This window comes from Notolepis coatsorum, assembly GCF_963971535.1.
Source record: "Notolepis coatsorum genome assembly, chromosome: 6".
Classification (NCBI taxonomy): Eukaryota; Metazoa; Chordata; class Actinopteri; order Aulopiformes; family Paralepididae; genus Notolepis; species Notolepis coatsorum.
The window spans coordinates 107,860,855-107,874,713 of record NC_140170.1 but is presented as its reverse complement, the minus strand read 5'-3'; the positions used below and the strand labels follow the sequence as shown (position 1 = coordinate 107,874,713).

Sequence of the window (13,859 nt, the reverse complement as noted above, 5' to 3'; positions counted from 1 at the left end):
CAGCAAGGAGAACTGTAGCTGGGAAGCATGTCAGCGGCGTGAGCTCCTAATACGAAAAAGCCGTTGAAGGTCGGAATGATCCAGACACTCCAGTAACGAAGACAATATCGCCGTATTTTCTCGAAAATAGTGAGAGAGAAAATAAAGATATGATGTCAACGTATCTCCTTGTTCTTCTGTTTTCCTTTCCTCAGACTAAATATTTCTCTCCATGTCAAGTGGGCATGAGAGCAGGCACTTCCTGTGGATGAAATTTGAGAAGGAGATGAGTGTGTGGCCCCACCCCTGCTTATGTAGGTAAGCGGATGGGGGTGTGGTCAGATGAATGCTGGCATGTAAAGGTACATGGTGGAATTTTTTATTCAGTGTATATACGCTGAAGCGAGATATATGCAGACAGGTGCTGAGCAAGCCATAACGAAACAGAACTCCTCACTCAGATGGACCATGTAAACCTTGGTGTGTATTAACTCCTCACTCAGATGGACCATGTAAAAACCTTGGTGTGTATTAAATATCAATATATGAAAATAAAGGCTATATTACAAAGAGTTGTCTTACTATAAGTCTCTTGCAGGGCTCAAGCTGTAATAACTTAAAATGTTATCACCAGCAGGTCAAGACTAGAAGCATATGATACCTAGTCACTAGCATGCTAATAATATAAACCCATTTGACTGTAGTTAGCAAGCTAACATTAATGGTGTTAGCTGGAATGCTACGTGATTTTATTTGATGTTCCATTTGACACAACACAGCACTGGAAACCGAGTGGTAAGATTAGCGACCAGCATGCTATGTATCCTGGCTTCACAAAGAGAGTCTATGATCATAGTACGCACGTGTTTAAAGCATCCCGGTCTTCATCAGACCACAAAGGCCTTCTGGGTAGGCATATGTGCACCACATTAGGGCTTGTAGTCTCTCCCCCTCCTTAAATTAAGGTGATGTATAGAAATATATCAAATGTTTGCACTTGTTGTAATGGTTGCAATGAGGTAAAGTATTAACCTGACCCAGAACCATCTGGGAAGTTTTCTTTTGAAATGGTTTGGAATAGGACTGGCTCTTTAAAAGAAAAATACATTGCAGGTTTGCCTGTAGACGTCAGTGAGTCCTCAAAATACTATTTAATACAAACCACTCTGGCTAGTGCCCAGGCGCATGACTTGAAGCCTGACAAGATGAGTGATCTTGTAAAGCTGGCTGCCATGCAAGGTTTGTAAAGCATATTATTAGATGAATGACATGTTTGGATAACACAATGGAGTTTCAGCTGATGTAATTTTGAACGAGAAGAATGACTGAAATGCATGGCCCTTCAAAATAGCCAAAAAAATAAGTGCTGACCTGGCTGCCTTCTGCTCAATGAAAGTACAGCACAATTATTAAGTTCAAATAAACGTTTTTTTCTACAGTTGAATATTGTAAAAAAGTATGTTTTAGGTGAAAACACTGTGATAGCTGACTCAACTTAAATGACATTCCTACTGCAGTCATACAGATAATTAAATACAACTATGCAGCATTTTTTTTTATCTTTTGTAAATTGATCAAATAAAAAAATTCAAAACTGGTACTAGTATATTTTTATTGTTTATCCCCATTCCTGCTGACTCACATAATAATAATAATAATAATAATAATAATAATAATAATAATAATAATAATAATAATAATAATAATAATAATAATAATAATAATAATAATAATAATATCTTAAATTTATATAGCGCCTTTCAGGAGACCCAAAGTTGAATCATAGTGGCAAAAATCTGAAGAATGATTTCAAATAGATTTCCACAGAGACCCACACCCTCTTCTAACCTCTGTCTCCCCCTTGCAGGCCAGAGGTCTAAATCTATTGTCCCCCAGGGCTCTGTGAGTGAGTTTCCCCTGGTTTCCCACACTCTGTCCATTCACTGCTTTCATTGGAGGAACAATAGACGCGTGTCTTATTACCCATAACATCTACGAGTGTGACCTCATCATCTAGTAACGAGACAGCAGTCCTAAACCTTTTGTTGACTCAACGTTAACTTTAAACTAAGTACCAGGTAGTAACGACAACTTTCTGCTTAAATACTGGTAAAGAAAGACAAGAGTCAATAACTTACTGTAACTGAAATTAATTCAGAGGCACAAAGAACATTTCTCACTTATCAATAAACCAAGATGACCCCTTGACCTCTCGTACACAATGTTACCGGTAATTAACATGCCTAATGGAGAACACTACACCAAACAAAACTATATCTATCAAATAATGAGCCTAAGTATATGGAGACTTATATACCATAATATTATTTTATAATAATTATTATATATATTTTTATTATAAAACATAATGAATACTTGTATCTGTGAAATGAGACGAACAAGACAGGAGGATTACAATAGTTTTTTTTTTTTTATTCAGAGAGACCCAATGAGCCACATCATAAATGCTTCTACTGAAGATAAACAGTGATGATACATCATAACTAAAGCTTGGACAGATCTCCAAGGACACATTGTACTCAATTAGAGTAGAGGTTATACACTGAACAACTGTCTTTACAAAAGACACATTCAATAAAATCAGCAAGATTTATATTGTGAATAAACATTATTCTGTCTTATATCATACTTTGTTAAAAAAATAACATAATATTTTGCACTTTGTAACGAAGGCAAAGGATTAAAAAATAGATCTTAAATTAGATCAGGTATAGCTAATCACAGAGTGATGATAACAGGTTTGTACCCAGTTGGGTAAATAGGGATAAACATAGACATTGTCATAATAATGGCAGTCACAATAAAACTGTGATATTAATAAGTATTCCATTTCAACCAAATTATATATATATATATATATATATAAAGGCTGCCCTTAAAACAGAGCAAGTCCTACATAATCATAGATTAAAAGATTGAGATGAAGCCCATTATGGGAGTGTTGACGCAAAAGTGAATATTCAAATATTCAAATTGATCACTAACTATCAGGCTATACATGTCTTGATAGTATATTTCACAATCAGTAAAAACCTGATTGATTCATGCAAAATGCTGACAAGCTGTTCTCTTGTAAAAGAAACATACTATGGTCAAGTTTGATCTTTTCCTCAGGAAATGCATCTGTGCACATAAAAAAGTCTGAAAACCAAACCAAATAAGTAGATAAAAAAACACAACTTCTGTACATAGTACATACAGAAGAACAAGTCTTTCAGTTTTGAATGATAAGAGTTCTTAGACAATAAACTTGACCAACATGGTAATTTCAGGTTGTCAGTTGAGCTCCAGTCTGCAGGTCTCTACCAGGGCCTCCAGAGGGCGCTGTTGACTGGCCTCTTCTCTTTGGTGATGCTGGGCTGGACTGAGGAGCTCAGCAGAAGCAGATCACTGTCCCTCATATTCTTATCAGAGGATGACGGCAGGTTCTGGACGTGGTTCAACAGTCTTCTGTGGGACTGTGTCTTCATCTCATCCTTGGACAGGAAGTGCACCGTCTCTTGGACACACCTGGAGTAACCTTGATTGACAGCTGTTGAGCAGGAGGAGGAGCTCACTGTCTGGTACTGATGCTGTCGTCTCATCAAGCAAACTGTCATCTCCAGGATGTCAGCTTTCTCCAGCTTGGAGTCAGGCTGTTGGTTGAGGAACTCTGGACCCAGGAGAGACTTGAGCTGCTCAATGCTGCTGTTGATTCTCTCTCTGCGCAACTTCTCCACAAGTGGTTTTCTCAACTGTAGAAAGAAGAAAGAAGTCATTAATAAACATATTCTGGATTATCAGATGAAGTCATTAACAATAATTAAATCAAATAACTTATATTTATATATAATACAAATACATTTAGATGTTTAGATAGTCAGGATCTTCAATTTACCTTGTTGGTCAGTGTCAGGTGCTCCTTAGAGTAAGTCATTGCTGCAGTGATTGTAGGAGCCATGGCTGGTCTCTGTCCAGTAGAGGTCTCTGTGTCGAGTGAATCTGGTCTCTACTCTCTACTGGCTTCTTCACTCCTATTTATAGTCCCCAATCTACATATGAATGTGTGGGTCTTGGTTTGGTTGGAGTTTCTCACAGTCTGTAGCCAATGGGAGAGCTTGGTTGGACAATGAGGAATGTGGAGCTGCCACATGCTCACTGCTCTTATTGCTGGGGGACAATGGTTAGGTCTCAGGGGACCAGGTGGAGGGCTGGGGGTGATGGAGAGAGACTCACAGAGCTCTGTGTGAATCTGGGAAAGTGGTGACCCTGTAAAGAGACCAAGTCTGCCGCCTGATGTTGGGATCAATGACACAGCAGAGCACACGCTCATCATCCTGTCACACACGTGGGAGACTGACATTGATCCTTTTTTATTTAATATTTTATAATATATATCATTTAATCATTCATTTGAATAATAAATCATTTATTTAATACATTTTGTAAAAGTGCATTAAAAAAACTGGCGATTGAAGTGATTGAAAACCTTGAATTTCAAGCTGTTACAGGTTATAGGTATTACAAACTTCTATAAAGCCATGTCTATGTATTACATTATTATTACATCTACTTCTAGGTGACTTGGTAAAGGATATTTTCAACAAAACATTGTTCAACTATGAGTTTATATTGATTTCAAGATAATGAATTTCACTTCCCCAGACAGGATCTGTATTGAGGTAAAGCAGTGCGGTGATCCCACATGACACCAGATGTTTTCTCCGTTACGTCTCTGGTCGTGTTTGTGAGTAGAGAGTTGATCTTGGTTTCCCACACTGGGTCCTCTGTGCTGTGGTCAATGCAATATACAAAAGGGCTTTGAATGGGCTTTTATTGATGGCTATTGGCACTGGGTTGTAACCAGAGACGGACCGTTTAGTCACCAACCATCTGGAGGAAAAGAACACCATTGGCTGCTTCTGAAGGGTTATCTCTTGATATAATGAATATTAATAATACCAAAAAATTAAGAAATAAAATAAAAGTATCAATAATAGCATTGGATGAATTTCCCCACACCAAAACCACTGTACATAACAATTATTTATGTAACAATAATGTGAGCTTGCTTTTTGTTTTTCAGCATTGAGGGGAGGGGTAGTTCCAATGTGAAGTGTGCCAATTCCCCTTTGAGAATAGCCAGGTGCTGGTGGGGTTGATGATGCTAATGACACTGAACTGTGACTCTGCTCTCCAGAGCGTTCCCACACTCTGCCAATAGACAGACCTTCCCCTAAACCTAAACAATAGGCGTGTGCCTGGTTAAATGCAAATTCATCCCCACACAATTAGTTCCAAATAATCCTCCCATGGTAAACAACATTGCGTAAATACTTTTGTTTTGAGACAGCTAAAGACCCATTACTAGAAACAATTAGGTCAAGATATTAATGTTTGTTTACAGCTCAACAATATATGCTTATACATAATAAAAAATGTACTACTTTGGCATTAGAATATTAAATCTTTGAAGGAGCATTGTAGCATCATGCTATTTAATATTTCATGTATTATCATTATCACTGCTCTTTTAAATACCTTATTTTGATATATGTAATTCACATTGCATTGCAACTCTGTATTAATTGTGCTACAGTATAAATACAGCTTGAGTGATTGATTGGTTGATATGATGAACAGTAAAAACTGTATTTAAAAAGGAATTCAAAATGTCCCACAGATCAATTTAGTAAGAAACCAGAAAATTAGGATGATGATTTGAAGCTGATCAATAGATTTCCATGAGTTCAACAACAACCCCCCCACCCCCACCTCTATCCCCCGGATGCCCCAGGATAGAGGTCTAATCTATTGTCCCCCAGGGCTCTGTGAGTGAGTTTTCCCTGGTTTCCCACACTCTGTCCATTCACTGCTTTCATTGGAGGAACAATAGACGTGTGTCTTATTACACATCACATTAGCTACGGAGTGCAACCTCAATGTCTAGGAGGGAGACAGTAATCCCCAAATCTTGGGTCTCAAAATAACGTAAAACCTTCCCTACTCTAATACCTGAAATGAATGCCACATATTATTAAGTACAAGGGCCATCAACTTGACACAACTGAATTAAAAACTAGTCCACTATATAACATTTACAACGAGCTCATGAAGAATAAAGATATTGTCTTGACTGTATTATGTAGCTATGAATACTAATACTTACAAATAGCATACACCCTGTAAAAAAATATATTCTTTCATTAAATTTCTTTTGTTAACTAGAAGGCTTGTTCATTTTGTGATGTGAATAGCAAGCGAGGATAGCTATTGCCTCATCGTCCTGTCCTGTTTTTTTTGTTTAATAACTCACAAATACCCCTTGGGTTAATCAGGGTTTAATTCTACACAACATGTGACAGATTTATAGTCTCATCATTGTCTTATGACAATGACAGACATTCATAAAGCTCCCATGATGTAATTTAGGTTTCTCTGGGACAGAAAATTCTTCTTCCACAGTCAGAGCAACAAGGCTCTGTGTTTTATTGGTGGCCCATATACATTTTTGGCCAAGCTGCAAAGTCGCAAGTTGTCATAGTTTCAACCTTCAATTTGAACTATAGCAAATTGATCTAGTGGAATGTTTGGGTACCAATGGATGTGTTTGTAACTTGCTTTTATGGATATTAATAACTTTATTTGTATAGCACTTTTCATACAGAAGTTGCAGTTCAAAGTGCTTCACAACAGTAAAAAATACAGGCATAAGCTATCATAAAAAAGATAGAGAGGTAGCAAGGTAAGGTAAATCACAGTGCTTCACATTAGGATCTAGCATCCCAATAGGCCTTTCTGTTTACAGTTTCATTCAGTAATACAAATAATAAAAATAGTTAAAATGATTCAGTTTAAAAATAGGCTAAAAATGATAAAATAGAACAAACATACAACAGGGTATTTAACATACAACAGAGCAGTGCATCAGTAAGAAGTACAAAGTGTGATCATAAAATAGTTAAATTTTGAATTACAACAGAGCAGTGCTCTTAAAATTACAGTGCATAGGAGGTAGTGAGATAACATTTGCATAGAAACAACACATGAATTTGATAGGAAGTGTATAAAAGTAGGTAGGGTAAGAATAGTGCAGGTAAAGTACAATTTGTGTCAGGATATCCCTGATGTTTCATTTAAATGCCTGAGCACAGAGATTTTAAGATGTCTTTTGAAGATGTCTAGTGAGTTGGCTTCCCTGATGTTTTGGGGTAGTTTGTTCCATAGTTTTGGGGCATAGTTGATAAAGGCTGCATTACCGATCCTCTTTTGAATGTTTCTGGGAGCCTCTAGTAGTCCAGCAGCTGATGATCGCAGTGTTCTTGCTGGCCTGTAATTTATTAGAGTGTTGGCGATGTAGCTACTAGGTCCCTGTCCATTTAGAGCTTTGTATGTAAGGAGAAGGACCTTGAAGTCAATTCTAAATGTTACAGGAAGCCAGTGTAGAGCATCTAAGACTGGACTAATGTGCTCTCTCCTTTTGGTTCTAGTAAGCAGTCGGGCTGCAGAGTTTTGGATTAGCTGAAGCCTCTCTGTGGTTTTCTTAGGGTGACCTGTAAAAAGTGCATTACAGTAGTCTAACCGGCTAGATATGAACGCATGAATTCGCTTCTCAGCATCGTTTTGATTAATAAATGGTCGTACTTTTGCTATATTTCTGAGATGGAAGAACGATGTTTTGGTCACTTTGTTAATATGAGAATTTAATCTATGTACTGAATCTATGATAACCCCGAGACTTGTGACCTCAGATTTGATCCAAGGGGTTAGTCCTCCCAGGTTCTTTTTTTGTTTTGGGGCTGATAATTAGAATTTCAGTTTTGTTCTCGTTTAGTTTCAGGAAGTTCTTACTCATCCATTTATTTATTGCCAATAAGCAATCTGTGATGGAGTTAATAGCTGTATCATTTGGTTCAGCAGATATGTACAGTTGTGTATCATCCACATAGCTATGGAAACAGTGGCGGTTGGAATGCCCCACGGGCCCCGAGGCGAGATTGACAGCTCGGGCCCCCCCCCCCCCCGATATTTATTGTATTATAAAAAAAAAAAAAAAAAAAAAAATCCAACATGAAACAAAACATATCACAATACAATAATAATACGTCAAATGTATATACTCTCTTTTCTGGACTCTTTTCGTATCACAAACAGTACTGTATTTGCAAATCTGGTATGTCATGTATAGATGTAGCACTACTGTCTATCTGTATGTCATTATGTTATAATGAATTGAAAATGGGGGACCCTGATGTAAACAAGACGAAAGTGTTTCTCTGGTCTGCATCCCCTTAACAATTGTATGTATTGAGCTGTACTGTATTGTACCCATTCTGCAATCTGTTAAATAAAGTTTTCATTCATTCACCATGACATGTTTAGGTATTTGGCCAGATCCAGCTTGTCTGTGATGAGAGTGTTTTCTGTCTTTATGATTGACTATCATCATTAGATATTTCAGTTTCGTTATTACAGTAGCTGGCTAACAGTACGTTAGTTGACTAATACCAGAGTCAGAATTGGGTAATATGCCGACTACTGGCAGTGATGCGACCTATGTTACCACATAACTTTTGTCATCTCTGGTACTATGCAGTGCACTATGCAAAACGGCAAAGAGATAGGTAACGTTCGTTAAGTGCCAAATTACCATCATCATGATACACCCTCACATAATTCACAAAGTGTTCACATGCGCCACCCATGTGGTAACCTAGAAATACCATAGATTGTGGCTAGGTGGTAACGTATATGTTTTCTATGATCACTATGAATTGAAAATGGGGGACCCTGATGTAAACAAGACAAACGTCTTTCTCTGGTCTGCATCCCCTTAACGAGCCGTACTGTATTGTACCCATTCTGCAATCTGTTAAATAAAGTTTTCATTCATTCATTCACATTACGTTAGTTAGCATCCAAGCTAGCGTGATAACGTTAGTAGTACTAGGTAGCTTACCTGCAATAATGTTGTCATCGTCCTGGACAGATAAGACTTGTTAAATCATAATATATCCACACTTTGTGCTGGTAAATGTCCCCTTTAGCTGCTCGGCGTCGTCGGATTTTAATACACCACGGTGGTGATGTGGGGGACCCTGATGTAAACAAGACGAAAGTCTTTCTCTGGTCTGCATCCCCTTAACAATTGTATGTATTGAGCTGTACTGTACTGTACCCATTCTGCAATCTGTTAATAAAGTTTTCATTCATTCATGTTTCAGGTGACTTATTATGTTGTGTTTCTCTGATGTCGCGTTCACGTTACGTGGGAAGAAGCGGAAGAACCAGAGGACATCTCGTTGCTACAACTAGGAAGCCTTCACGCATTGACTCGATCAAAACGCCCACATCCATACTTCCGCAATTCGTGACGCGAAGTGGGAGATATCGGGGTCTATAAAAAATCCCATATGTCCTAGTAGGAATTACAACTAGGAGGCTGACGTGAATGGTTTTTCCCAGTCGGAAGCTGATTCTTCCGATTCTTCCCACGTAACGTGAACGCGACATCAGAGAAAAATATCACCTCCGCGCTGCTTGTGAGATTTACGTGGCTACGTCACAGCCAAGGAAAGGGAGCGCTGGATTTGTGCAAAACGCCCTGTTCCTAAACCACACGCTATCAGTCGTACTCGTACCACAGTACTGGCAAAACGGGAGGAGCCTAGAATCAAAACAAACGCACCAGTCCCAGTTGCCGTTACCACCAGTTGTGTTCGATCCAGTCCCACACGCGAACGGCAACTCCATTCAGTCCCGGGCCTGGGCCCGGGGCCGGAGGGGGGGCCGGGGCCCGGGCCCCCCCTCCTGCCAGACGGTGGGCGGGCCCTAAGGCCGCTGCCTCCCCTGCCGCGCCTATAGCTCCGCCCCTGTATGGAAACCTACATTATGTTCACTGATGATATCACCCAACGGTAACATGTAAAGGGAGAAGAGTAAAGGACCTAAGCAACTCCCTTGTGCAACTCCATAGTTGTTGTCATATATCTCAGACATGTTAAAGACTATATTGTTTGGTTGGAATGCTTCTCTTTGTGTTTTAAAGCCTTTTCAGTGCACAAGGTCAGAATCAGAAAGGTCTTTATTGCCAAGTATACTTTTCACATACGAGGAATTTGCTTTGGATGTTACTGGTGCGACATTAGCTGACAGACATTAACAGACAGATAATACAATAAAGTGGTGGAGTAAAGTAAAATGAAATATGAGCTAAGTTAAGCACAATAGAATAATATATTTATGAAATAAAATATAGGCCAGGGCTGTACAACTGGGCAGATGTGGTCAATTATACAATTATATACACTAATTAGAATGAAGTAACCATACAGTGGGCAAGAATATAGTCCAGTAGGGTGTGTTAATGTAACACAGTGGGGGGGGTGTCATTGAGGGTCCCGAGCCTTGTTGATGAGGCTCACTGCAGAGGGGAAGAAACTGTTCTTGTGGCGTGAGGTTTTGGCCCTGATGGACCGCAGCCTCCTGCCAGAGGGGAGTGGCTCAAACAGGTTGTGACCAGGTGGTAGGGGTCGGCCACAATCTTACCTGCACGCTTCCGAGTTCTGGAGGCGTACAGGTCCTGGAGGGATGGCAGATTGCAGCCAATCACCTTCTCAGCAGAGTGGATGACACGCTGCAGCCTGCCTTTGTCCTTGGCCGTGGCTGCAGCGTACCATACTGTGATGGAGGAGGTGAGGATGGACTCAATGATGGCTGTGTAAAAGTGCACCATCATCGTCTTTGGCAGGTTGAATTTCTTCAGCTGCTGCAGTACATCCTCTGCTGTGCTTTCTTGAGGAGGGAGCTGATGTTCAGCTCCTACTTGAGGTCATGGGAGATGATTGTTCCCAAGAATCTGAAGGACTCCACAGTGTCCACTGGGGAGTGTTAGATTCTGATCAATCTGGCCAGTATCACGTCTTCTTGTGTTATCCTCTCTCCATCCACTCCTCTGCGTTGTGTACTTTTAATGGTCCTGACGTCTCATACACTGGCTGATATAATCCTTATCTCTCCCCGTTAGTGCGATCCGGAAACCATAATAATTCTCCACCTTCATAAGAATTCGACACTTTGACACAGCGTAATACCTTACAAGGAGAAGCGTTGTTTATTTACATAAACAGAGACCTCATAATCAGATGGGAACCAATTCGTATTGTCCTTGTAGAATCTATTCTAATGATCTTTCGGTGTGTTCAGTCTATCGTCCTTCTGCTATTCAGTCCAATGGTGGTCAGGCCTGGTCGTAGCCAGAACCCTTCTCCCGTTAGCCGAAGCTAATGATGATGTGGCATCCCCCCCCCCCCTCTCCGTGATGAGAGGAGAGAGTCTCTTCTGGTTTCTTCCCTCTTAGTCTCAGTCAGATTTTAGTCTGGCCCTACCCGGAACCACCGTCAGCTTTATAGGATCTTCGTCATAGCTATGATAGCCCGCCCCTCTTCTGGTTGTTATGCGACGCGCTGTCATGACAACTGCTAATAACCTTTCACACATTTCAAAATGTTTCATTACTGTTCTCAGTAAGGATGTCACCCCTCTCCCTCGCTCTGTGCCGCTATCAGCTTGTTCCAGATCGGAATGTCAACATCCCCTGCTCAGTGTGCTGCTATTCAGTGACTCCTGCTCGCTCTGAACCACCGTTCTATCACCCTCTTCTAAGGCAAACCATGCACATTTCAATCTCTCTGACCCGGCACCGTTTTAGCTGTGGTCATCTCCCCCCAATCTATACATCACCTACATTGAAAAACACCCCCAGAACACCCGTTTTCTCTCAGGAGTCACACAGGTATGGGCTGCCTTGTCACAGCATGTACACAACATGTACTGGGGTGACTCTTCTCACATGTATACCGCCAACAAAGGGTTCCAAATCCGATTTATTCTGAAATTAGGTGGCGACTGATGTCCATCACCGTTTCCAGTAAGTGGCAAGAATGCATTGAATTCAGTTTTATGAATTTTATTGTGTTCAGGATGGAGGGGGTCTATAGACTTGCATTCCAAATAATGTTCTTTCACACATTAGCAGAATAACAACGTCATTGGCAGATTACTAACCACATGCATAGATTACCAACATGCAAGAACAGTGGTTCTCAAACCTTTTTGTGTCAAAGATCCCCAAATAGACATGTAATAGGTCATGGACCCCCATTTGATACGATTTTGTTCCAGGGACCCCCATCTGAGAAAATCATAAATATGAATTATTCCAGAATTCTCAGAAAATATTCTATACTGTAGTTGTGGAGATACATGTAGAGAAGTGTAGTGTAGAGAAGGCAAAGGGACTGCATCAGAATTCATCACACACACACACACACACACACACATGTAACGTTCGGGAGACTATCTTCCTTAGGATTGTCTCCCACTGTCTACCTGGGTCACTCCTGTTGTTATTGTTCACCTTGTATGTCACCACTGATTGCTGTCATCACTAATTGTCTGTCACACCTGGGTGCTGTCATTGGCTGTCAGCCTGCTGCTCCTCATTGACAGCGTGGAATGTTGAGAATGTGACGTATTTAACATTTGCTCTATTCCTTGTTCTTTGCTAGAGCTTCACCTAATTCTACGGACGTACCTACCGCTGGACAAGCACAGACAGATATTCTTCTCCCTGTTATTGTTTATGCTTTTCCCCTGTTAATAAACAGTTCTACTGTTTTGTTATAGTAATACATTCTCCGTCTCGTTCTTCTACCTCGACAACTTGGAAGTCACTTACCCGTTCGTAACAGAAGCTCTAGCCATCATGACTTCCAACGAGGAGATACGGGACGAGATGGTGAGCCTACGGGACCAGCTCAGGATCATGATGGAGCGGCAGATGGCAGTCGGTGTCGAGCTGGGTCGACTGGGAGATGTTTCCCTGGCTTCTCAGGAGACGGCGGAGACAGCGTTGGCGGCGGTGAGCCAGGCCCGCTCTACGACATCAACGAGGATATCCACAGCCGGAGGAGCATCATCGATCGGCGGGTAAGGCGAGCGGGGGTATCCGGTGGATCGGGAGGACTACCGAGAGCCACGTCTGCCGGCGCCGGAGCGCTATGGAGGGGCTCCTACCGGCTGCCGTGAGTTTATCGCCCAGTGCTCTCTCATTTTTCAACTACAGCCGCGTACTTTCCCCAGTGATGTGGCTCGGGTAGCCTATATTATAACTCTCCTCACGGGTCGTGCTCGCTCTTGGGCCACAGCGGAGTGGGAGAGTGGGTCTGTGGTCTGCCGCAACGCGGATGCCTTCGCCCTGGAGTTGCGCCGTGTATTCGATACCTCCAGGGTGATTTCCATTTACGAGGCCGGCAGTCGACTTATGTCCTGCCGGCAGGGCATTCGCGCCGTAGCAGACTACGCCATAGATTTCCGTATTGTGGCTCGGGAGGCGGACTGGCCTGAGGTTCCCTGCTGTGTCCATTTTTTGCATGGTCTCTCCACTCGCATGCAGGACGAGCTGGCTACGCGGGAGCTACCCGAACGCCTGGATCTATTGATTAACATGGCCATTCGGTTAGATAATCGTCACCGGGAGAGGGGACGCGAGAGGGAGGCTTCGTCACAGGTACTCTTCCGTCCCTCTCCTAGTGTCGATCGGCCAGCATACCAGCCAATGAGAGAGCACCGGGGCGATGACGAGCCCATGCAGCTGGGAGCGTTGAACCTCTCTGAAGCGGAGAAACAGAGGCGGGTCAACGAGAAGCGCTGTTTTCATTGTGGCCGCACGGGGCATCGCTTCGCCGCCTGTCGGGGCTCGGGAAACGCAGGAGCCCGCTAGGCCTGGGGAAGGTGCTAGCAGGTGGGCATGTCTCTCCGGTCATAAACGTTCACGACTCACGTACTTTTTTTGATGTCACTGTCAGGTGGGGGGATTC

The 13,859-nt window shown here is 41.7% G+C and overlaps 1 protein-coding gene across 1 annotated transcript; it reads right to left on the bottom strand.

Annotated features, from left to right (window-relative positions):
- Positions 1–3,302: 3,302 nt before the first annotated feature.
- LOC311230966 (transcription factor HES-5-like) lies at positions 3,303–3,969 on the bottom strand (the record flags this gene model as incomplete). The annotated part of the gene is made up of 2 exons (XM_084317422.1): positions 3,878–3,969; positions 3,303–3,734 (listed from the first exon to the last, which is right to left on the bottom strand). Exons 1-2 carry the CDS (start codon positions 3,938–3,940, stop codon positions 3,303–3,305), a joined length of 495 nt encoding a protein of 164 aa, XP_084173548.1. The 5' UTR covers positions 3,941–3,969.
- Between the last annotated feature and the right edge of the window lie 9,890 nt (positions 3,970–13,859).